The following is a 26,135-nucleotide window of genomic DNA, read 5'->3' on the forward strand; positions in this document are numbered from 1 at the left end:
CCAAAAAAATGTATATTTAAATTCCACTTTCCATGAACTTGTTGAGGGACTCTTGTATGGAATTAAAAGTATGAATTTATTTTGGTGCAAACAATTTTTCTTGAAATCCATGCAATTTTTTCATGACATACAATTGTAACATATTATAAAAAATTATTTTTGCACCAAAAACTTTTTGGTATCAAAACAAACTCTTACTTTTACTTTCATTTTTTTGCACAGATTTCTTTAGAGTACCTTTTGTACATGTTAAATAACTATAAAATATTTTGATGAACATACATATTATGTTGATTATGCAAGTAGTTTTTTAAAATGTTTATGTATTTATTTGAAAAGCAGAGTGACAGAGAGACAGTGAGATCGTCCATTGATTGGTTCACTACCCAAATGCCCACAAGAGCCAGACCAAAGCCTGGAACTCCATTCAGATCCCCCATGTGGGTGGCAGGGCCAGATATCTGGCCTATCATCTGCTGCCTCTCAGGATGCATTAACAGGAAACTGGACTGAAAGTGTAGGAGCCAGGATGTGACCTCAGGCACTCCAATATGCAATGCAGGGGTCCCAGGTTGCAGCTTAACCTGCTGTTGTGTCTCAGTGCCCACCCCCACAAATACTTTTTGTATGGGTAAGGCTGCAAACAAGTGAGTGTGTTAGCAAATTGTTTTCTTTCAGAATGATCACGTAGCGTAATCATTGCCAACATGAGTTGAGTACTCATAATATGCCGAGCATGACACTAGGTTTTTTTCTCAAGTGGTATTTTATTGAATTCCCACAACAACCCTAGTACTATTTCCTCCATATTAAAGATGATAAAACTGAGGCTTTAGAAAAGTTAAGTACTTGGGCCATAATTTTATATTGTACTTTTAATAGCAAAGCATTGGAACACAGTAGAATGCAGTGTGACACTCATGAACTAAAGGTCACGAATTCACCAAAGCAGTGAGGAGTGGCTGGGGATACAGAAGAGGCTGGGGGAGGGATGTCACAATACATCACTTAAGAGAACTCATACCTTGTGTCTTTTGAAAGCAGAAAAAGAAGTAGAACTGTTTTTGTTTTTTTTTGACAGGCAGAGTTAGACAGTGAAGAGAGACACAGAGAGAAAGGTTTTCCTTTTTCCATTGGTTCACCCTCCAAATGGCTGCTACGGCCTGCGCACTGCGCCGATCCGAAGCCAGAAGCCAGGCGCTTCCTCCTGGTCTCCCATGAGGGTGCAGGGCCCAAGCACTTGGGCCATCCTCCACTGCATTCCCGGGCCACAGCAGAGAGCTGGCCTGGAAGAGGAGCAACCGGGACAGAATCCAGTGCCCCAACCGGGACTGGAACCCGGGGTGCTGGCACCGCAGGTGGAGGATTAGCCTAGTGAGCTGTGGCACCGGCCCGAAGTAGAACTGTATTTAAAAACTCAATATTTCTCCCTCTCTCTGCCATTGACAGGAATATTGAACCACTCTTGCTCACTTTTGTCATACAACTTTACAATAAAGTTCCATTACTAGAGTAAAATAAGAGACTTCAAAAAGTTCATGGAAAATGTGTATTGTGAGAAAACTACACATGATTTCAAAATTCTTTGTACCACAACAAACTTATGTTTCCTAGCAACCTAGAAGAGAAACATTAACCTGCTAATTACACAGGGATTATAAAAATTGCTATCATAGGACAGATCAAGAATTCAGCATCTTGTTGAGAAAGTGGCACTGAGGCAGGGTTGGTGTGAAACAGGCTAGGTGTGAACATGGAGGAGTGGCAGGAACAGGGGGCCTGGCTGAGGCAGGGGCAGCGGCAGCAGCAGCACTCACTAAGCTCCAGCAAGTGTTGGCACAGGCCAGCGTGGGGCCCAAGGCCACCAGATCTGCTCTTTCCCGGAAGAAGCCATCAACTCAGGTTTTTACATGGAATCTGCTTCCATCCGCTGGTTCACTCCCCAGATGGCCGCAATAGCCAGAGCTGAGTTGATCTGAAATCGGAGCCAGGAGCTTTTTCTGGGTATCCTACGTGGGAGCAGGGACCATTTTCTGCTGATTTCTCAGATGCATTAGCAGGAAGCTGGACTAGAAGTGGAGCAGCCGGAACTCGAACCACTGCACGTATGGGATGCTGGCACTTTAGTCCAGGGCTTTAACCCACTGCGCCACAACACCAGCCCCTATGTGGGATCTTTGATTCTTGAATGTTGTCAATTATTTTTTGTTTTAAAAAACATAGTACATTGGCTAGCGCCCCGGTTCACTGGGCTAATGCTCCGCCTGTGGCGCCGGCACCCTGGTTTCTAGTCCCGGTTGGGACGCCAGATTCTGTCCCAGTTGCTCCTCTTCCAGTCCAGCTCTGTGCTGTGGCCCAGGAGGGCAGTGGAGGATGGCCCAAGTGCTTGGGCCCTGCACCTGCATGGGAGACTGGGAGGAGGTGCCTGGCTCCTGGCTTTGGATTGGCGCAGTGCGCCAGCCGTAGCAGCCATTTAGGGGATTGAACCATCGGAAAAGACCTTTCTCTCTGTCTCTCTCTCTCAAAGAAAAGAATTAAAACAAAAACAAAGACAAACCACAGTATATCTTCAACAAAGCACCTCTCTCCAGAAAAGATTTGGTCTACAGGCCAACAGAGAGAGAGAGAGAGAGAGCGAGAGAGCTCTCCATCTGCTGGTTTACTCCCCAAATGGCCGCAACAGCCGGAGCTGTGCCGATCTGAAGCCAGGAGCTTCTTCTAGGTCTTCTGCACAGGTGCAGGGCCCCAAGTTCTTGGACCATCCTCCATTGCCCTCCCAGGCCATAGCAGAGAGCTGGATCTGAAGTGGAGCAGCTGGGACTCGAACCAGCGCCCATATGGAATGCCGGCGCTGCAGGCATTGACTTTACCTGCTATGCCCTGGACCTGATCTTTTTGATGCCAAAATACAAGGAGTGTTCAGAAAGTTTATGATAAAACTATGCATGGATTTCAAATTTGTTTTGCACAAACATAAATTTTTAAAATTCCATTTTCCACAAGAAATTTTGAAGTCCTCTTATAGACGCCACATTCTAGAAACATATGGCCTCCTCTAGAGTGGGCTTCATCACCCCAGCCTGGAGGGCTGGGGAAGGCTTCTAGGGGAGATGGGACTGCAGCTCTGCCTCAGTTGGGGTCAGAAAAGAGGGACAGGAATTCTAGGGAGAGACCAAGGTAAAATGAAAGAGATAATACTCTGTAAGAGAAGTAATTCAACAGATCTGAGTACATCCAGAATTAAACCACAAAAAGTAGGTAAAGACCTGTTCTTGGAGAGTTTTACAAGTAGGGCAGACTCTGCACTTTTTAGTTACATAAAGTCTCAGGTAGGAATAGCAATGTGCATGGAGCTGCACCTTGGGAAGACAAATTGTGTCGGGGCTACAGTCTGGAGCTGTGCTATCCAATGGGCTAGCCACTGGCTGCCTGTTGCTATTTAAATTTAACTTAATAAAATAAAATATTCAGTTTCTCAATAACACCAGGTACATTTCAAGTGTACAAAGCTACATGTGGCTAGTGGCTATCTTACTGGACAGCACAAATATGAAACATTTCCATCATTACAGAAAGTTCTGGAGATAGAAGAAACTGAGGCAAAAAGATGAGCTGGAGACCATTCATATTATACTAGTCTAGGGCAGGGGTCATTGGTTACCAAGCCATACACTTACGGGGCCACAGTGAGTGATGGCTATGAGAGGCCAGTGAGAAGCTGTCATCAAGGTGGGTGTTTAGCCTAGTGGCTAAGATGCCCCTGTCCCACATCAGAGTCCCTGGGTTCTATTCCTGGCTCCAGCTCCTAATTCCAGCTTCCTGCTAAAGCAGACCCTGGGAAGCAGAGGGGATAGTTCATGGGCTCCTGTCACCCATGTAGGAGACCTGGATTGAGTTCCTGGCTTCAGCCCAGCCCCTGTCCCTTATGTCCTTCTTTCTCATTTCACAGAAACCTTAGTGGCTCAGCAGGACTCTTCCTGACATGATGCAATGACCAGAGGCTCCTACTGACAGGTAGGTCCCACCTAGCAAGATCCACTGAGTCAGAAACCTGTGTGTGTGTGTGTGTGTGTTGGGGGAGGGCGGCGGCTGATTTTCAGAGCCCTCCTGGTGACCCTGATACAGTATGAGGACCACTACAAATGGCATCACTTGTCTTGAGTCAGCTTCTCAGTGGTAAGTTGTTGGACAGCTGAAATACAGGCACTTCCCAACCTACCCTTATCCACCCATAAATTCATTTACATAAGCTGTCTTCAAAGTATTTTAAAAGCCAAGAATAAAACATTTAAATACAACCCAATTTTCTGTCTGCTGACCCAATAGATGTGACATCCAAAGGACTCATTTAATTGTGAGAATCTTCCATATGTTCTCTATAATCATGGGAAGGCAAAATTCACTTCCAAAATTTGAAGGTAACTTGTAATTCTCTCACACATGCCTCTTAGACTGTTACCATTAGGATTTTTATCCTAATGCATTTGAAACACAGAAAGCATAAGCAAAGAACATCATTTTTTTTTTTGACAGGCAGAGTTAGACAGTGAGACAGAGAGAAAGGTCTTCCTTCCGTTGGTTCACCTCCCAAATGGCCGCTAAGGCCAGCGCTGCGCTGATCCGAAGCCAGGAGCCAGGTGCTTCTCCTGGTCTCCCACGCGGGTGCAGGGCCCAAGCACTTGGGCCATCCTCCACTGCCTTCCTGGGCCACAGCAGAGCTGGCCTGGAAGAGGGGCAACCGGGACAGAATCCGGCGCCCCAACCGGGACTAGAATCCAGAGTACCGGCGCCGCAGGCGGAGGATTAGGCTAATGAGCCGCGGCGCCGGCAGCAAAGAGCATCATTTTCAAGATCCTTCGGCCACTGTCTAGCGGCTGGGCGTGACTGTCCTTCATCCAACACAGAAGCGCCCTTCGACGCTAGCAAGATGGGGCTGGCGCTGGCATGACTCAGTATGGGGACCGGGGTGTTGGAGCAGTCTTCGCCGGGGGACGCCCATGCATAAACAGGATTGGATGGGAAGAGGAGGAGCCAAGGGGTCGGGAGGGGGTTCAGTCAGGGAGCATAAAGTGACCAGACCGACGGGGCGGGCGAGCCAACTCCAGGGCGTCTGGAAGGAGTCTGCTTGCACAGGGCACGCACGGCCTCTTGCCGGTGCCGTTCCATGCGGCAGTTCAAAGCAGAGGCGGGAGATAAGCTTCCAGGCACCGCCGTCAGCCACTCACTCTACCAATATTGACCGAGCGAGCGCCCGCGACGTGCGGGACCCCGCTGCGGGCGGCGGACCCAGCCCGGCCCGCGACCCGCGACTCTCCGCCTGCAGCCCCGCCTCCCGCAGCTCACCTGTTTCCCCGCCCGAGGCGGGAGTGCGGCGGGCGGCTCGGGTCTCCCAGGGCTCTGGCCTGGCTGGCAGCGCTGCCGACCCGGACGCCGGCGGTTCCCGAGCCGTTGCGGCCGAACCCGCGGGCGTTCGGGGCGGGCGGGCGGCGAGAGCGGGGGCGAGGAAGGAGAACACGGCCGTGGGAGCCCTCGGCCCCTGTCCTGGCGTGGCCCTCAAAGGATCGGAGGACAAGATAGACTCCCATCCTTGCGCTCAGGGTAGCAGGCGTTAGCACGGGCCGGGCCAGCACCAGTGGGTGTGGGCCTGGGGCCACAACACTTGCCCACTCGCGGGTATTTTCTTGTCCCTATGAGGTGGGAACGGAGGGCCGGAGTTCTCTTGCAGCTGAGCAGGGCCAACCGGCGGCTTGCCTAAAAGCGACAGTGCCACAAGCGCACTCCCTGGTCCTCCGCCTTCCTGGGAGAGCCCCCACTTAAAATCTCCAAGTCCTCTTCTCAGGCCTGCTCTTGGGGCCGGAAGTCGGTTTCTAAGCTTCGGGGCCACGGCTTTTAAGACGCATCAGAGCCACCTGTGCGGCCCCGACCCCCGCAGAGGCCCCTGAGCGTCCCGGGGCGACCTTTGCACCCGTTCGGGTGCAAAGTCTCGGCTTCGAGCGGGGCTAATATTTGTCTTTGGGGCCGATTTCGTCAGCGTCCCGGAGGGTTAGCCATCTGTCCGTGAGCACACGGGAATGCGACGGCCTTCTGACTGGAACCAGTTTTGGACGCCGGTATTTCTTGGAAACGGTGGAGTTCCACCGAGCAGTTCCAAGATCTGCTGGCTCTTTTCCCCTCACGCTTACTCGTCCCCGTCGCTCTCCGCAGTGGTCAGGCACTACAGCCCCACCGACCACAGCGGGGCGCGCGCGGCCTGTGGTGCGCGAGCATCCCCGCCTCAGCCTCCGCCTTGGCGCGGCCGAGAACAGTCCCCGGGAGTTCCTGCCTCTGGGCTCCAGCTGTTGCTCTCTTCTCGCGAGAACTGCTCCTCCGGCGCTCTCTCCTCCCGAACCCCCTCCCGCGGGCAGGTTCCATATTGGGTAAAATCTCGGCTCGCGGAGAGTCCCGGGAGCCGATCTCGCGAGAGGACGGCAGGCGGCTCCTGTTCGCTGGCTCTGGAACTGCGACCACTGGAGCCTCAGCGGGCGCTGCAACTGGAGCGGGAGTCCAGCGGCACGGCCCGCCGTCGGCCCGGCCCGGGAGAGGGTGCAGGGAGACCCCGGCGGGCGCAGCCCTCAGCCCCGCAGCGCGCTCCTGCCCGTAGCCGGGCTCGCCTCGGTCCCTGAGGCGCGTCCAGCAGCTGCAGCTGACAGGGGCCGCACGCGCGGTTGTCTGCGGGGGTCTCAGCAGCCGCACCTGCGCGGCGGCCAGCGCGAGGTCCCCGCCCGCCTGGGCGGGCGACGAGGGCCGGGGAGCGGGCGTGGGTGCAGGCGGGGGCACCTCAGGGCCAGCTCCTCGCCCCGCGGCCGTCGCTGGAAAATGTCTCAGGAGAGGCCCACGTTCTATCGGCAGGAGCTGAACAAGACAATCTGGGAGGTGCCCGAGCGGTACCAGAACCTGTCCCCGGTGGGCTCTGGCGCCTATGGCTCCGTGTGGTGAGTGTCGCTAGGCCCGGGGCCGCGGTGGGCAGGGTGGCCCCCTCGTGCCCGAGGGCCAGGCCTGCCCCCGCGGCTCCGCTATGCGCCCAGCGGCAGGAATTTCCCCCGAGGGAGAGCATGGCTGTCCCTGCACCCCCGGCATCCCGCAGCCTGCACGCCCAGGGCGGTGGTCCGTTGCGTGCAGGCGCAGGTCCGCTGTGGGCGGTAGGTGGTGGTGCTGGCTGGAGCTCGCTCCTGGCGCACGCCCTGCGCTTTCGTTTCGCCGAGCGCTGCTCCCCCCGGGGGGCTGGCCCTGGGGGAGGGGCGGCTGTTCTGCGGGGAGCGGGGCGGGGGTCCCTACGGACACCTTGCAGAAGGACCCTTTCCCGGGGGTGCACCCGTCCCGGGGGCGCGGACAACCCGGGGAGCTGCGGGAGAAAGCAGAACCCAGTCGGGAGATCGGGTGGTCTGAACAAAACTGACGACGAAGGGAGCTCGCTCCAGGCTTTGCTTGCTTTCTTTTCTTTTTTATCTTTTTTGCAAACCTCTGTGGAACTCCCGTCTGGAGAAGCGTGCTTTTTGAATTTGCAGCGACCCATAGGGCTTAAAATATCGGCTTTATCTCGGCGAGCCCTGTGCCAGCTTGAGTGGTGTGTTTCCGATTCGGTCGAGAGCGAGTTTCCTTTCCGTGGAGGGCGGCGGTGGTGCCTGCCGCTTGAGAAACTGGCGGCCTGGCTGATTAGTCACATACCACTCACTGCTCATTTAAAGTATTGTTTGACGAAGCAGGGTTCTCACGGGGAGCGGGGGAGCCTCAAAACCCAGAAGTCGCTCACGGGGCAGGGAGCTACTGTGAATATTTGAAAGTTGAGATAATTCCTGTGAATCGTGTGTTTTTAAGGCCCCTTGGAGAGTGTGCAGAGACCTTATCTGCGGCTGTGACCTGAGATACACTTGGTTTTCCTTAGGATCGGGAACTTCCAGGAGAAGAAAGTTAGACACCGGCCAGCTGTCCTTTACACAGTGCCCGTGTTTAAATTGACACCAGGACATTTCCAGACCTGAAGTATTTTACTGACTTCTCTAACTTCCAAGGCCTTAGACACTGTGTTTTATACTTAGTATCTTTTGAGAGCTCCTGATCTGAAACTAAGTGTCAGGCTTCAAAGTGAGCTTTTTCCTGTTTTATCAATTCCTGTGCCTGCATGGGTGGAAAAGGAGCTGGCAAAATGCATTTTGTTTGTTTGTTTCGGAACAAATTCCAGGCTTTTGGATTTGTTCATCTTTAAATATGATTCCTGTGTTTCTTAAAATCACATCATGAATTTCCTGTTTGGTAGAATCTTCTGGGTAATTGAGATTGTGCAATTGTGTCCAGCAACAGATCATATTGCATTTTCTAGTTCAAGCCGCTTGAGTAATGCTGCAGATGTCACCGTGGTTGACATCTTTCTCCCACTTTTACACTGTGGCAGTTAACCTTTTCAAGGAATTTGAAACTTTTGTAGTTAGTATATATATTAGTTATTGATTTGCTAATTTTCAGAGGTGTGTTTGGATAATTGCTCCTTTAAAATTTAAGGGCTCTGTGGCCAGCACTGTGGGCGCGGACTTGAGTCCCGGTGGCTCCACTTCTGATCCAGCTCTCTGCTATGGCCTGGGAAAGCAGTAGAAGATGGCCCAAGTCCTTGGGCCCCTGCACCCACGTGGGAGACCCAGAGGAGACTCCTGGCTCCTGGCTTCGAATCAGCCCAGCTCTGGCCTTTACAGCCATTTGGGGAGTGAACCAGCAGATGAAAGAACTTTCTCTATGTCTCTTTTCTCTCTGTCTGTAACTCTACCACTCAAATAAATAAAATCTTTGAAAAAAATTTACGGGCTCATTACTATACCTCCATTTTTCATTCTTTTAAAGGTTTTATTTATTTGAGAGGTAGAGTTACAGGCAGTTGAAAGGGAGAGATGGAGAGATAGGTCTTCAGTCCGCCAGTTCACTCCCCAAATGGTCACAATGGCTGGAGCTGGGCCAATCTGAAGCCAGGAGCCAGGAGCTTCTTCCAGATCTCCCACATGAGTACAGGTGCTTAAAAATTGAGCCATTTTCTACGGCTTTCCCAGACCTCAACAGAGAACTGGATCGGAAGAGGAGCAGCTGAGAATCAAACTGCCGGGACTCGAACTGGCACCCATATGGAGGTTTAACCTACTGCACCACAGTGCCACCCCCTCCATTTTTCTTTCTTTCTTTCTTTCTTTCTTTTTTTAATATTTATTTATTTGAAAGGCAGAGTTAGAGGGAGAGAGAAAGCTTCTTCCTGGTTCACTCCTCAAATGGCTGTAACAAGCAGGGCTGGGTCAGGCTGAAGTCAGGCACCTGGAACTTCATCTGGGTCTCCCACGTGGGTGTAGGGGCCCAAGCACTTGGGCCATCTGCTGCTGCTTTCCCAGGCGCATTAGCTGGGAGCTGTATAGAAGTGGAGCAGCCAGGACTCCAACTGGAGTGCATGTGGGATACTAGCTTTGCAGGCAGCAGGTTTTAACTTGCTGTGCCACAACGCCTGCCCGTTTTTTCATTCTTGAGTTGACACATGAATTTTCATAGTATTCATCAAGTTTTTTTTCTGGTGATATTTAAGCATTCATGGACTGATAATAGTGGGACAACTCAACTCTAGGGACTGTGGATGAACTTGAATTCTACTGATGGCAAGGTTTTCCTGTTGCTGGTATGACTTGCTCTGTGCTGGAACAGAGACGCAGATTTGCAATGTGGTGTCATTAAGCTGAACTGCACATTTCTTTAGTACTGTGCTTTCTGTCGTATACAAGCCAGCAGTATCTGACACTTGAAAGTGTTTTTGTTAAACAGTTCTTTAAAAATAGGAAATACATTAACATTGTATAAAATTCAGAAGGAAGTTACTCAGTGAAAAGTCCCCTCTCCTTTCTGTTCTCCAGCCATGCTATTCCCTTTCGCAGAGAGAACCACTATTGTTTCTTGTGTGTCTTTTAGGGAGACAGAGTTGTTTTGGTTGCTTGTTTGTTTATTTAGCAGCATTCTAAAGCTGTAACTTAAATGCAGCATTTAAGATGCAACTTGGGTATATTGGTGGAAGATAATACAACTGGAATTATGTAACAGTTGACTGTTTAAAAATGTATCTGATTTTGGAATGTAAATACCAGAATTTAGAGTTACAATTAAGTGTTATCTCATCCAAGTAAGTACTGTAGTTATTTGAAGTTTTTTTTTCCAATTAGCAACTTTTCAGGTGTGGGAAAGAACAATTTTTGGAACTGCTGTTAGAATCCACTTTGTTACCTATGTTACTTTTCTTTGTCTATCCTTTGAGAGCAGATTTGCTTTTAGGGAATAGCAGTTAATTTGAATTCAAATAGTTTAGGGAGTTTGGACTCAAGTCTAATGAGTCAGGTTGACAGTTTGTTTTAGGTCAGATAGGAGTCAGAAATATAGCATAATGACACAGTTTTTTGTGACTTGTCTAACTGGACCAGAAGAATCTCTCAATTTTATTTTAAGGAACGCAACCTACGCATTGAAATATGTTAGTTTCCTATATTCTGAAATGTGATAGCTTTGATGTATAACCTTTGAAAAAACATTTAAGCCTATTTTTATTATTTTAATTTGTATAAAATATATGGTAAAAAATAAAAGACAGTAGCCTATGTGATAACCTACTAGAGTCAAAGATCAAGGAATCATACTAGCAATTTGAGCATTGGTAGGGTTTCATAAATATGCCTTTTCTTTTTAAAGGGTAAAGGGAACTAACTAAGCAGTCTTGCAGTTTTAAGGAACTTTGTACATTGTCTACAAGGGGAAATGAAGCAAAATTGTTAAGAATATGTTGCTGCAAGGCATTGATTTTGTAGTTTTGGGACATAAGGGAAGAAACTTTGTGGTGAGTTTGAGGAAATGTAAACAGGAACTTAAGTGCCTTTCCTCTGGGGTACTTTTTTCCAGTCCCTTGCTATTGATTAGAGGAGGTAGGGAACTGGGAACCACACAATAGGAGGTGGGAGTTGAGAATTACTCTTGGGTTGTATTCAACTACTTATTCAGTAATATGTATTTATTGCATACCAGCTATGGGCCAGATAGGGGGCTGGGTTTTTGAGATAGAAGGCTCAGCAAAACAGAACAAGACAGCTCGTTCCCTCTTGGAGCTTATGGCCTAGGAGGTTTAGTAACTGCATTGTAAGGATTGCTTACTCTGTTCCAGGCATTGTGTTATGTACTTTATCATCAGCACATAAATTACATAACAAAATGTTTGTTCAATTTACTAAGGAATTAAGTCCAAATTCCTAAGTGCTTTGTGGAACAGAATTGGAAAAGAATTGTTCCAATAAAATAAAAATGAATGAAGCTAAATTTTTTTAGTATTAGTGACCATCACTTGAAATGAGCAAGGGCACAAATAAATAAAACCACATCATTATGGGGCCAGCGTTGTGGTGCAGCAGGGTAAGCTGCCACTTGCAACACCAGCATCCCATGCAGATTGTCAGTTCAGGTCGTGGCTCCTCTGCTTCTGATCCAGCTCCCTGGTATTGTGCCTGGGAAAGCAGCAGAAATGGCCCACGTGCTTGGTACCTGACACCCATGTGGAAGACTCGGATGGAGTTCCTGGTTCCTTGCTTTGGTCTGGTCCAGACCTGGCTCTCATGGCCACTTGGGGAGTGAAACAGTAGGTGTGAAAATGTCTCTCTCTGTTGCTCTCTGCATTTCAAATAAATAAGTAAATAAATAAATAAATCTTTAAAAGCATCATTATTAACTATGAAAAGATGACTTTCTTGGTTCCTATTCAATGAGAACAATATGCATCCCCTCTTCTAGATGTGCTAGTAGGTCTATGCTGATCTTTCCCTTTTTTTTTTTTTAAATCTATTTGAGAGGCTGAATTACAGACAGAGAGAGGGAGAGACAGAGACAGAGGTCTTCTGTCTGCTGATTCACTCCCCAAATGGCTGCAACAATTGGAGCTGGGCTGATCTGAAGCTAGGAGCCAGGAGCTTCTTCTAGGTCTCCCATGTGGGTACAGGGCCTCAAACACTTGGGCCATCTTCCACTGCTTTTCCAGGCTGTAGCAAGGAGCTGGATTGGAAGAAGAGTAGTGGGGGCTTGAGCTAGCACCCATATGGGATGCTGGCACTGCAGGCAGGGGCTTAACCCACAATGCTAGCCCCCACTGATCTTTCTGTGCAACTAAAAGGAAGAGAGTTTGCTGAATATCAGTGCCAGTTAATAAGAAATATTTAAGCATAATTAATGGCAAACATTTGTGTTATTGATGCGTAAAGACTGTTTTAAGAGTTCAGTCAAATTAGTTATAAAGGCATATTTTATTTGTCGAATCCCATTTTTCCACTGGCTCCTATTTAAAATAAGGGTATCGGGGACCTCCAGCTTTCCAATCTGCCAAGTTAGTTTCTCAGTACTGGAGAGTGCTTTGTTCTTGATTGCCCTCTAGCTCAGCCTTAGATGATCTGTGTTGACTTTGCCTTTCATGGGCAACTGTGTAGATGGTTCTGGGCCCTTGGGGCTTAGATTCAAAGGTGGAAGGATTCACTGGGCCAGATCACTCTCATTTAGTGTTAGCTGACATTTTTATGGGATTTCACAGTTCATAAAGTGTTTTGATTCAAAGCACTATCAGTCGGTCCTCACAGCTCTGTGAAAGCTGGTATTATTAAGCTAGGTTTATGGATGAGGCATTGAACTCATTCATAAAAGGGCTAGCACACTTGTCCATGCTACTTTGGTTCTGGGTTTTTCGTACTTCCCTGTAGGTGTAAGCTGCTGAGGTTGTATGGTGACAACCTTTTTTTTTTTTTTTTTTTTAAGATTTTATTTATTTATTTGAGAGGTAGAGTTACAGACTGTGAAAGGAAGTGACAGAGAGAGAGATCTTCCTTCTGTTAGTTCACTCCCCAAATGGCCGCAATGGCCAGAGCTGGGCCAAAGCCAGGAGCCAGGAGCTTCTTCCAGGTCTCCCACGTGGGTGCAGGGGCCCAACCACTTGGGCCATCTTCTACCTCTTTCCCAAGCCACAGCAGAGAGCTGGATAGGAAGAGGAGCAGCCAGGACTAGAACCGGTGCCCATATGTTATGCCGGCACTGCAGGCGAGGATTAACCTACTGTGCCTTGGCGTGGGCCCTGACAACCTTCTCTTGTGTAGTTTGCCTTCTTTTGTGAAGGAGGAAAGGGGTTGCAGAATTACTTGCAGCAGAACTGTGAGGATAGGAAAGCAGTCCCACCCTTGTCATTGTCTAGCTATGCTGAGAACAATGACTTAACCCGTTGAAGTCATGTCTTTCCCTCAGAACTGATAAACCAAAAATGAACTCATTGCACAGATTAAAATTTTTTCCAAAAAAAATTATTAAGTAGTGCAAATAGTTAATTCCTGAATTTATGAACACTGGTTTGAATTACTTCAGTGTGTGTGTTTATGTAAAGTTAAGACCATCTGAGTATGCTTGTGTTATATAAATACAAGATATAAATAGAAATAACTGCCTCTCCTGGTCTTTGAAAATACATTAGATTTTTGTTCTTTACTGTGAAATTTGGTATAAAGCTGATTTGTTCTTGTCTAAGAGGTGTAATTACTGTACTGCCTAAAAAAAAAGCCCTCATTATAAAGTGGGTTCCCCTGACATGACATGGACCCTGGGGATTTCTTGTCATGGTTGCCATGTTCTTGGAAGTCATGCATGTGTTTCTTAAGGGAAAAAACAGAAACCTCTTTAAACTTTATTTATTTATTTTTTTTGTGAAAAAGATTTTCAGTTCTGGAAGTAGTTTGTCTTTGCACAGTGCTTCTATAAATTAAATCTGTATGTCTTCAGGATTTATAAAAGTAACCAGCTTTCCAGTATTAAAGCCGTTATGAATTTATTCTGGAGAAGAATATGTCCGTAAACTCTGTACTTGACAAGGTCCTAGGTTCTGGGCATGTGTGGTCCCCAGTCTGAATGTTGGGGAGAAAGAGGTACAGGGGAACAAGGAATTTTACTAGATGATCCCTAAGATTTGACTGTGGGCACATGGATAGATTTTAGTGCTGTTTTCTGAACTCTGGAGTGTTACAGGACAGAACTGTAGAGAGAAAGGCAGAGAAAAATGAGATCACACTAATCTTGAGTTCAAGACTCTGCGGTATTTACTGATGCCTTGAGCACCTGCCATGTGCACTTTAGGTGCTAGATATGGAATATGAACAAAACAGACAAACACCTGCTGTTAAGAAGCTGTATTCCAAGAAAGGTGGCTATGGAAGTAGACAATAGATAAGTAAAATCCATAGTACAATATGTAGTATTACAGGTGATTTATATGTAGTGCTGTTGAGAAAGGAAGCATGGAAAGGAGAGCAGGATGGAGAGGGTATGGCCCTGCTGACCAAGTGGCACTTGAATGGAGGCCTGAAGGAAGTGATGCGGGACACCGGTGGTACAGTCGGGTGGGGAGGTAGGAACATTCCAGGCAGGGGACTAGCAAGTGCAAAGGCCCTAGCTGCAGGAGTTGCTGGAAGACTAGTGTGATGAGGCCTGAATGGATGGGGGACCAACATTAGGAGAAGTGGGCCTGGGGTTGCAGATGCACAGGGATCCTATAGGGTCTTACTTGCCTTTTTAAGGACTGTGCTTTTACTCTGAGTGAGAGGGGAAGGCCATGGAGGGTTAGGGCCAGAGGAGAAACATCATCTAACTTAAACTTAACTCTGCTTTGGGATCCCTGTTTCTTCATTTCTGCCCCTTAACCATTAGAGGTGTTGTTTGGTGGTTTAGGATAGATTGGGGGAGTTAGAGGAAATGATACCAGTCCCTAACCCATACTCACAACTCTCATTCCAGTGGACCCAGAGTGCCACAGTCAGTATTTTTCTTAGGCCCTAGAAATTCAGTGCACTCCAGTCCAGCCCTTTAAATAACATGAGCTCACTTCACTTTTTCAGTTTTTTATTGCCAGAAGGAAGGGAGTAAAGAGATTAGCTCTAGAGTTCAGCTGAAAAAGGAAGGTTAGCCTGCTGACAGGTTAAGTGTTTTCTAAGTTCTTTGGCTTCTAGGGTTTTTCTTGCTATTGGTTTATATTTTAAAAGTCCCTTTTACGTCCTTCAGTGTTTCAGCATTTAAGATCTCACTTATTTTCTGTTTTATTTGGCCCCTTGTCTGCTGTACATTCTTCTGCCTTTCCCCCATTACTATAATTTTGGTGGAGTCTGACTGTTGTTACCTGTCATTAACATCTTGGCTATGAGGCCCGAAGGACTTCTTTGTTAACTCGAATAAATCTTTTGGGTTGGAAGAGTCCACAGGTATATGACCTTACAGAAACCCACACTATGTATTGTCTTCCCTGCCTTTACAAATACAGGTTCCTCCCCTCACTCATCAAAGTTCCCCCCTTTACTGCTCTATCATCAGGTTGCAGAGAACAAGTTTCCCTGCAAACACAGATTCCTATGGCAACATAACAAAAAAGGTAATAGAACAAATGTTTTATTTTGTCTGACTAACTTGAGACCCTGAACATTTTGGCTTCTGTTACTTTGAATGATTCTCTTTGTAGGCCTTGGTGGTGTTGTGACTGTGTGACATGGGGAAGGTGTGTGAGTGTGCTGGGTGTTTACTGTCAGTCTGCCTGCTTGTGTTTGCAAGTTTATTGTCTAGAGTGTAGATCCTGCCAAAAAAAACAACGAAAACATTATCAGTTGTGCTCTTTGTTTTCATAAGTTAACTCAGTATTGTCAGTGCCAGGCATTGTAGTAGGTGTAATGTTTATAAAGATTAAAAAAGCAGGAAGGGGGGCCGGGGGCTGGCACTGTGGTACAGTGGGCCCCGGCCTGCGGTGCCCACATCCCATATGGGTGCAGGTTCAAGTCCAGGCTGCTCCACTTTGGATCCAGCTCTCTGCTATGGCCCTGGAAAGCAGTGGAAGATGTGTTTTCTAAGTTCTTTGGCTCAAGTTCTATGGCTCAAGTCCTTGGACCCTTGTACCCATGTGGGAGACCCAGAAGAAGTTCCTGGCTTCTGGCTTCAGATTAGCTCAGCCCTGGCTGTTGCGGTCATTTGGGAAGTGACCCAGTGGATGGAAGACCTCTCTCTTTGGCTCTACCTCTCTGTAACTCTTTCAAATAGATAAAATAGATTTTTTTTTTTTTTTAAAGCAGGAAGCATCCGTGCTTTTGAAAACGTCAGTCTGGAGGTGACATACTTATCTTTCCTCATAGAGTGCTTTGGTGCACTGTAACTCTGCATCTTTCAGCTTAAATTGCTGTCTCACACTTACGTTTATATTTCTAATCCTTTTCTTGAAACCTGTTTAGAATTTTCTGTGTCTCTTTCAAATTTAGTGACTTACTGGTTACGTTTTGCATCCAGGGCAACTTTCTGCAAGGATATGGGTTGGAAATCTGGGTCAGAGGGGCCTTTCCTCCTGATGAGTCAGATCTTTTTAAGTAATGATGTCAGCGTGTGCCCACAGGAGGTCACAACTGCTTTCTCACTTAGAAATCACGTGCCGCTAATCATGCCCTTACTCTTCGCTGTGACACTTAGCTTGAGGTGTCTGGCTTACGTAAGTGTATGCTGAGCTCATCTTCCTTGTATTTTCTCATCCCTGCAGTAGATCTGATTTGATTTCCAGAAATCATTACTTTATTCTTAATATTCCCAGTTGCTGCTCTGTCCCCTCCACCCCAACAAGTCCTTCATTTAGGACTTAGGTGAGCTTGCATCTTCTGGAACTTAGACTTTTGAATAAATAATGTCTATGTTTTTTCCCAATATACAAATACTGGTGAAAATCTTAGTTATATTCCTTATTCAGTATAATAAGATATGACTCTCTAATGATCATAGTATTAGATTGTAGTGAAATATTGATTTGACATCTTATATTGGTACACTTAGATAATTTCCTCATTTGACATTGTAAGTTTAGCTTGCCTCATTTTCTGATTCTTAGTTTAGTGTTCTAGGTTCCTTGTGCTTTGTTCTGCTTTGAAATTAGCAATCTCAGTATTATCTTGTGTTGATGCTAGAACAAAAGAGACAAAATTAGCAAATTAAAAGAACAGGCAGTAAGTACTGTGAACATCTGTTAAGATGTGCTTGTATCCCAAAATACTGTGTATCCTAAGGTTATTCCAGCCTGTTGACATTTTGGGTGGGATGGTATTTTGTTGTAGCTGACTGACTTGTGCTTTTTGTGGTGTGTTTTACAGCCTCTCTGTCTCCTGCTCACTAGGTACCAGTAGCATTTCCTGGTTGTGACTACCAAAAATGTCTCTCAACACTGCCACATGTCCCTGGGAATGGGGAGAATAGCCATTTTTGTTGAGAACTGCCTATATAACCCTCTGTATTTAGATTGACGAGCCCTGAGTAAAAACAGCCTTCTACCTGCTAAAAGATAGAAATGCTGTACTCTCTGTTTCATAAGTTGGAGCCTCTCTAAACAAATTTTCATTATTTCCAGAACGGCAGGGCCAAGGTCCTAGATATAACCGGATATGCTTAGTGGATGGGAGAGCTTTTATAGCACATTTGCAAGAGGCCAGGTGTATTACTTGTACAATTGAGAAACAACTGATGATAGTTGAGGAAAATCTGATTTTCATGAATAATTATTTTGCTGTAGTCATGGCCCAACTTAGGGTATTTTGAATGTTTCTGGAAAGGAAAACTTTTTGGACATTAGCATAAAGTCCAAATTGGAAGGTAGTATTTTCTTCAGTGTCTCTTCTGGTATTCTTTGCTATGTCTTTTCTCCTCTGTCTTCTTTCAGTATCTAGCTTTTTCAAACCCCTAGAAATATAATAATGCTGTTTAGAAAGCCACCAAGAGAGCTACAAGTAGACTAAGGAGCAAGAAGTAGTATATTACAAACCCACTTTATCTATAACTTGAAAGTTTTTGCATCTGGAAAGGCTTTGCATGGTTTTAAAATATTAGACAATAGGGGCCTGCATTGGGTACAGTGGGTTAAGCTACTGCCTCCAATGCCAGCATCCATTTGGGCACACCAGTTCAAGTCCTGGCTGCTCTACTTCCAATTCAACTTCTTCCTGCTGATGTGCCTGGGAAAGTGGTAGAAGATGGCCCAAGTGCTTAGGCCTCAGTCGGTGACTTGGGAGACCTAGATGGAGTTCTAGGCTCTTTGCTTCTAGTTTCAGTCATTGTGACCATTTGGAGACTGAACCAGTGGGTGGAAGATCTCTACTTGTCTCTTCGTCTCTGTACCTCTGCCTTGCAAATAAATAAGTCTTTTAAAACATATTAGACAGTTGGGGCTGGTGCTGTGGTATAGTAGATTAAGCATCCGCCTGCAGCGCCTGCATCCCATATGGGCGCTGGTTTGAGTCCTGGCTGCTGTACTTCCAGTCCAGTTCCCTGCTGGTGGCCAGGGAAGTGCTTGGGCCCCTGTACCCATGTGGGAGACCCAGAAGAAGCTCCTGGCTCCTGATCAACTTAGCTCCAGCTGTTGCAGCTATGTGGGGAGTGAATCAGCTGATGGAAGACCTTTATGTATCTCCCTCTCTCTGTAACTTTGCCTCTCAAGTAAAATAAATAAATAAACTTAAAAAAAAACTAGACAATCACAAGCTGAATTTTTGAGTAATTTTGTGTATCTTAGGTAGCACTCACTAGCTGGAAGATTGGCCTTATTCTTGATTTAGAAATGTGTCATTTAGGGGCCAGTTTTGTTGCATAGCAGGTGAAGCCGCTTCTTGCAATGCCAGCATCCTATATGGGCTCTGGTTCATGTCCAGGTTGCTCTACTTCTGTTCTAGCTACCTGCTAATGGCTTGGGAAAAAGCAGCAGAAGATGGCTCAAGTGTTTGGGCCTCTGCTACCCTTGTGGGAGACCCAGATGAAGCTCCTGGATCCTGGCTTTGTCCTGGCCCAGCAAATGAAAGATCTTGTGCTTTCTCTCTGCAACGCTGACTTTCAAATAAATAATCTTTTAAAAAAAGAGATGTGTCATTTAGATACATTATGTATTATGGTGCTTTATGAGATATAATGTGTTTTTGTTTTTTAAGTTATCTGTGGTAGTGCTTTAATGGCTTTGAGGTTGTAAGGCTATGACTAAATTTAGGTCACAGTATGTGAGTTTTAATATTTAATGTTGTGCTTTTGGTCTTTTTAACAGCTCATTAAACTATTATGCTCTTTTTTTTTTTTTTCCAGTTCTCTTATTTTGTCTTCTGATCAGTTTTCTCCCTCTTTTCTTTTTGCTCTCTGATCTTTTTTTTTAATTATTATTTTAATTTTGAGAGAGAGAGAGAGAGAGAGAGAGAGAGAGACCCTATCTGTTAATTCATATGCCTTCCCATATGCCTGCAATAGCCAGGGCTGAGCTGGGGCTGGGATGAGGCTGAAGCTGGGAACCAGTAACTTTGTCTGAGTTTCTCATGTGGGTAACTACTTGGACCATCACCTGTTGCTTTCCAGGGTCTGTATTAACAGAAAGCTGGAATTGGGAGTGGAACCAAGATCCCAACCCACATATTCTGACTGATCTGGAATACGGGAGTCCCAACTATCATTTTTTTAAAAAGGTTGGGGGTTGGTGCTGTGGAGTAACTGGGAAAGCCGCTACCTGTGGTGCTGGCATCCCATATGGGTGCCAGTTGGAGTCTCAGCTGCTCCACTTCCGATCCAGCTTCCTGCTGATGTGTCCAGGGATGGCAGTGGGGGTGGCATAAGTCCTTGGGCCCCTGCACCCACTTTGGAAACCTAGAGGAAGCGCCTGGCTCCTGGCTTCAGATCAGCTTAGCTCAAGCTGCTATAGCCATTTGGAGAGTGAACCACTGGATAAAAGATCTTTAGAAAAATAAAAAATAAGAGATTGATTTATCAGTTGATTAACTGATTGATGTATTTATTTGAAATGCACACACACATCCTCCACCTAGTGGTTTACTCCCCAAAGGGCTGGGCCAGGCTGAAGCAGGAACCTGGAACTCCATTCAGATCTCCCACATGGGTGACAGAAACCCAAGTACTTGGCCAGCGCCGCGACTCACTTGGCTGATCCTCTGCCTGCAGTGCCAGCACCCCGGGTTCTAGTCCTGGTTGGGGTGCCGGATTCTGTCCTGGTTGCTCCTCTTCCAGTCCAGCTCTCTGCTTTGGCCTGGGAAGGCAGTGGAGGATGGCCCAAGTGCTTGGACCCTGCACCATCATGGGAGACCAGGAGGAAGCACCTGGCTCCTGGCTTCAGCTTGGCGCAGCACTGGCTGTGGTGGCCATTTTGGGGGTGAACCAATGGAAGGGAAGACCTTTCTTTCTGCTCCTCTCTCTCACTGTCTATAACTCTACCTGTCAAAAAAAAAAAAAAGGAAACCCAAGTACTTGAGCCATCATCTGCAGGAAGCTGGATTGGAAGTGGAAAAACCAAGACTTTTACCAGCATTCTGATGAGGGATGTGGGCATCCTAAGTGGCGACTTAACCTGCTGCACAATGCCAGCCCCCAACTTGCATCATTTTTTTTAACATTTATTTATTTATTTGAAAGTCAAAGTTACACAGAGAGAGGAGAAGCTGGTTCACTCCCCAATTGGCTGCAAGGGCCAGAGCTGCGCCGATCCAAAGCCAGGAGCCAGGAGCTTCTTCTGGGTCTCCCACCTGGGTGCGCCACAGCGCCAGCCCCCCCAACTTGCATCTTAACCAGTAGGCCAAATACCTGCTCCTTCCTTTGAAATCTTTATCTGATACAGTGTCAACAATGGCTTTGTTCATGTACTGTACTTCCAAGTTTGTACATCCGGACCTAATCTCAAGAATATTTTGGACTCCAAACATGTTTTTTGTTTTCTCTCAATTACTTTTTTATATACTTCTTGAAGATTCTCTCAGAGATACAGAACTAACTTTCTTCGGAATGGATTCATGTTATATGCTTAATGGTTTAGCTTTAAGTATATGAAGCTGATATTTGAAGGAAGCTTATCATTAGCACTAATGGGTTACAGTGGTCATGAAAATTAGAACCTGAAAATTGCTATAACTAGGTTTTTGTTTTTTGTTTTTTTTGTTTGTTTGTTTTGTTTTGTTTTTGACAGGCAGAGTGGACAGTGAGAGAGAGAGACAGAGAGAAAGGTCTTCCTTTGCCGTTGGTTCACCCTCCAATGGCCACCGCAGCTGGCGCGCTGCGACCAGCGCACTGCGCTGATCTGAAGGCAGGAGCCAGGTGCTTCTCCTGGTCTCCCATGGGGTGCAGGGCCCAAGGACTTGGGCCATCCTCCACTGCACTCCTGGGCCACAGCAGAGAGCTGGCCTGGAAGAGGGGCAACTGGGACAGGATCCGGTGCCCCGACCGGGACTAGAACCCGGTGTGCCGGCGCCGCAAGGTGGAGAGGATTACCCTATTGAACCACGGCACCGGCCTATAACTAGGTATTAAGGCAACCTAATTTTGAAAGTTTGAAATACATGCATATACTTAGATTTATATTTTAGATTTACTGTAGTGAAGGAAATTTGTCAATTATCCACCAGTGTTAGATGCCCATCAGTATGAAAAAAGAAATAGACATACAGTATTAGTAAACTGTATTGATGTGTATACATAAGTGGGGCATTCTGAGTTGAATGGTGTCATGGACAAGGAAGTATTTGAAGGTTGTTTTAAAGGAAGGTTAATGTTTGGAGAGGAGGAAAGGGAAAGTATTTGGATAAGTGGAGAGAAAGCATAAACCGAGGATATGAAAATGGCCTCATAGAACGGACATCTCAGGAACAGTGAACCCAGTTGTGGCTCTCAGTCTCGTTGTGCTTCAGAATCACCTGTGGAAGTTTGAAATGTACAGATGTACAGATCTTACCCCTAGAAATGAAGACTTGGGTCTAGAGTAGGATTCAGGTGGCTATGTTTTTAAGTAGTCTACAAGTGGTTCTGATTTGCAGAACTACTTAAGGCAGTAGAGTGTTGTAATTTCTTGAGCTGTGAAGTGGCAAGGAAGTTTTAAAATTGGTTTGGCTGGAGTGTATGTACGAAATAGGTTGACTGGAGGAAGCAAATGTGTTGCTTTGTAGGAGTTGTTAGTAGTCTGTTTATGTGTGCCACTATTCATTCTGAATCCCTAGCGTGATTTCTCAGTTCCTTAATGTCAGGAACTACCTGGTTTTGGTTTGTTTCTATAACTTTTGTATTATGTGTCAGGCACTGGCCAAATTCCTAGGATAAAAATATAAATAAGCTATAGCTTCTGTTCTTCACAGCCTAAATTGGGAAACAAGTACATAAATAAAAATAATTGTTTTCAGATCAGTGTCTACAGTATTGGCTACATTATGTTGCTTAGGTTCTATTCAATAATCTTTGAATAAATATGTGTTTTAACTTATGGAAACTATATTTTTGTTACCCATAGATTGAAAATAGTTGATCAAGGCTGGCGCTGCGGCTCACTAGGCTAATCCGCTGCCTGCGGCACCAGCACCCCAGGGTTTTAGTCCCGGTTCGGGCACCGGATTCTGTCCCAGTTGCTCCTTTTCCAGTCCAGCTCTCTGCTGTGGCCTGGGAAGGCAGTAGAGGATGGCCCAAGTGCTTGGGCCCTGCACCCGCATGGGAGACCAGGATAAGCACCTGGCTCCTGGCTTCGAATTGGCGCAGCGTCAGCCGTAGCGGCCATTTTGGGGGTGAACCTACAGAAGGAAGACCTTTCTGTCTGTCTCTCTCTCTTAACTGTCTAACTCTGCCTGTAAAAACAAACAAACAAAAAAAAACAAAAACAAAAAACCAGAATAGGTGATCAAGGATTTCGACCCTCAATTGTATTTTAATAATCTGCCCTATTTTACTGTTATTCCAAAGATACATTCAACGATACTCTGGTTTCTCTTCAGATCGTATAAATCTTTTGCCTTTTACCAAAGATACATTCGACTTCCAGTTAGAGAGCAAATGATTTATAAATATACATATATTTGCATTTAGGTATATATATTTATAATGTGACAAGTCCCATGCTAGAGGCTGTCAGTACAGGATTAACCATGGGATTATTTTATGTTATGTTCATTTTAAAAGCACTTTCACATGATTAACTTTTTTGAACCCCTAAACCATATTGTGAGACAAGCAGGACTGATGACACATCTATCTTACTTATTTGGATACAGGCTTATGGAAGCTTTAGCCAAGATCACCTGCTAGGAAGTACCAAAAGCAAAACTAAACCTCAAATCTTTTCACCACTGATTTACTGTTCTCTGTATCATCCTGCCTATGTTTATGCTTAATAGAATGCTAAGATCAGGCTTCTCGAAGTACTGACAACAGAGACCATTCACTAGGATGCAAAAGTGGCTTTGTTAAGTGAAATTGCAGTGATTTTTCCAGAGCAGTGAAAAGACTGATGTCCTTTATTCCCATAAGTAAGAGAGGTGCTGTGGAAATACCAGTACAAATGCTGCTCAGCTTACGATGGGATTGTGTCCTTGATAAGCCCATTGTAAGTTGAAAATCTCATAAGTCAGAAGCATAGTACACCAAGGTATTACAATTTAATACACCTAAACTGTCCAAACATCATAGCTTGGCAACACAGTACACTGTAGGGTGTTGTTGCTTACCTAGCTAACTGGAGGCTGCAGCTCACTGCCGCTGCCCAGCATCATCAAATATTTCGTACCCCACCCACTCATATCCCTAGCTCAGAAAAAGGTCAAAATTTGTAATTCCTTGTCTATTGAATGTGTACCACGTTTTTATTTTTTAATTTTTTTTTACCATCATCAAGTTGAAAAATTTTAAGTCAAGCCATTGTAAATTGGGAATGTCTGAATTTTGATGAAGGAATGCCTTTAAAATATGATCACAGTGGCCAGTGTTGTGGCACACCACTGGTTTTAGCCCCAGTGGCTCTACTTCTTGATCCAGTCCCAGATAACATGACTGGAAAAGCAGCAGAAGATGCCCCAAGTCTTTGGGCCCCTGCACCCATGTGGGAGAACCAGATGGAGTTCTAGGCTCCTGACTTCAGCCTGGCCCAGCCTCAGTTATTGCAGCCATTTGGAGAGTGAACCAGCAGATGGAAGCTCTGTCTCTCCCTCTCTGTGTAACTTTGCCTTTTGAATAAATAAATCTTTTAAAAATAAAATAAAATATGGTCACAAATTATTTGATACTCCTTCCTTTGATGGGTGGAGTTTAATTTCTCCTCCCATGAGGACTGCATTGGTGACTCTAGAATGTGGCAGAAATGATGGAGTGTGACTTTTGAGGGTAGGTCAGGACATAGAAGATACTGTACCTCCTTTCTTGTTCTTTCTCTGAGCTCACTTGAGGTAGAGCAGAGATCATATTTTCTGTGGGGGACCGTCTTGTGCATTGTATGGTATTTAGCAGCATCTTTGGTGTCTGCTCACTAGCTGCCAGTAGCACTCCCCCCCCAACCCCGCACCCCAGAGGTGACAGCCAAGAGTGTTTCAAACGTTGTCAAATGTCCTCTGAGAGATAAACCAGTGGTTTAAGGGAGGTCTTGCTGTGTTGGGAAAACACCAAAGCAGCCCTGTGGAGAAGCCCACATGGAGAGAAAGTCAGGCCTCTTACCAATAGCCAGGGGTAGGAGACATTGCAAAAGTGGATGCTGTCGCCTCAGTCAGGACTTAAGATGACTGTTGCTGTGGCCACCACCGTGAATGCAACCTCATGAGAGACTGTGAATGGGAACTGTCCAGAGAAATTGTTTCTAAATTTCTGACCCACAAAGATTGACTTAGTAAATCTTATCGCAGCCACCAAATTTGGAGATAATTTTTTATTCAAAAATAGGTAACAGTATACTAAGTGTTATCATGAAAATGTACATATGTTTTATAAGATGGAGAGGTACAGACTGAGGAAATAAACATGAGGACACTAGCAGCTGCTAGGAACGTATATAGTCATGTTCATAGCACGAGTGATCTCCTGGATATGAAGCCTCTAAACACTGTTATTATAAATGCCTTTTTAATTGTAGTAGCAAGGCAATACTAAATACAAGTAATTACAATGCAATATGTGGTTAGTCTATTATTCGTATTTGCTTGAAAAGATTTAAAAACATATGTAAATCAATGGCCGACACCGCAGTAGCTCAATAGGCTAATTCTCCACCTGCGGCGCCAGCACACCAGGTTCTAGTCCTGGTCGGGGCGCCAGATTCTGTCCCGGTTCCTCCTCTTCCAGGCCAGCTCTCTGCTATGGCCCGGGAGTGCAGTGGAGGATGGCCCAAGTGCTTGGGCCCTGCACCCTCATGGGAGACTAGGAGAAGCACCTGGCTCCTGGCTTCAGATCAGCGTGGTACGCTGGCCATAGCACGCCGGCCACAGCGGCCATTGGAGGGTGAACCAACGGCGAAGGAAGACCTTTCTCTCTCTCTCTCTCTCACTGTCCACTCTGCCTGTCCAAAAAAAAAAAAAAATATATATATATATATATATGTAAATCAAAAGCATTTGTTATTGAGATTTTAGTGAAGAAATATAAAATTACTCTTTTCAAATTGAACTTACTAGTACTAGTACTAGAGAAGATGTATCTATGTCAGTAACATTCTCATGAGGCTTTGGAAAAATGACACTTTAAAAAAAAATTGATTTACTTGAAAGGCAGAGTTAGAGGGAGAGACATAGAGAGATCTTCCATCCACTGGTTCACTCCCCAAATAGTGGCAAGAATGAGAGCTCTGCCGATCCAAAGCCAGGGGCCAGGAGCTTCTTCCAGGTCTCCTACATGGGTGCAGGGGCCCAAGGACTTGAACTGGCTTCCACTGCTTTCTCAGGTGCATCAGCAGGGAGCTGGACTGGGAGTGGAACAGCCGGGACTCAAATGGGTGCTCATAGGGGTTGCCTGTACTGCAGGAGGTGTCTTTACCTGCTATGCCACAGCGCTGGGCCCAATAACAATTACTCTTGATGCAGAAATAGATCGCTTCACATGACAGTCAAAGAAATACATTACCTTATACCACTGTAGCTTTTAAAGCTTTAGTGAAGAAATTTCTTTCTTTTTTTTTTTTTTTTCTTTTTGAGAGGCAGAGTTAGACAGTGAGAGAGAGAGAGAGAAAGGTCTTCCTTCCATTGGTTCACCCTCCAAATGGCTGCTTTGGCCAGCGCGCTGCGCTGATCTGAAGCCAGGAGCCAGGA

General features: G+C 45.9%; 2 protein-coding genes and 1 pseudogene across 7 annotated transcripts in view; 1 reads left to right on the forward strand and 2 right to left on the reverse strand.

Moving 5' to 3' along the window:
* Positions 1-5,417, reverse strand: part of SLC26A8 (solute carrier family 26 member 8) — an 85,174-nt gene extending 79,757 nt beyond the window's left edge. For all 4 annotated transcript variants that reach the window (XM_062186015.1, XM_062186014.1, XM_062186013.1 and 1 more), the window contains exon 1: positions 5,344-5,417. The gene's annotated coding sequence lies outside the window, so the exon portion shown is untranslated. The remainder of the gene's footprint in view (positions 1-5,343) is intronic.
* Positions 5,418-6,452: 1,035 nt separating this feature from the next.
* MAPK14 (mitogen-activated protein kinase 14) overlaps positions 6,453-26,135 on the forward strand; it is a 91,158-nt gene continuing 71,475 nt past the window's right edge. Inside the window, exon 1 of one of the 3 annotated variants that reach the window (XM_062186020.1) lies at positions 6,453-6,971. In XM_062186020.1, the coding sequence (XP_062042004.1) occupies positions 6,856-6,971 (116 nt within the window). In that variant the 5' untranslated portion in view covers positions 6,453-6,855. The remainder of the gene's footprint in view (positions 6,972-26,135) is intronic. The other 2 variants (XM_062186019.1, XM_062186018.1) reach the window with 2 other exon arrangements.
* The window catches only part of LOC133756339 (syntaxin-6-like), a 28,590-nt pseudogene continuing 9,436 nt past the window's right edge, over positions 6,982-26,135 (reverse strand).

This window comes from Lepus europaeus, chromosome 3 (assembly GCF_033115175.1).
Source record: "Lepus europaeus isolate LE1 chromosome 3, mLepTim1.pri, whole genome shotgun sequence".
In the NCBI taxonomy this organism is placed as follows: Eukaryota; Metazoa; Chordata; class Mammalia; order Lagomorpha; family Leporidae; genus Lepus; species Lepus europaeus.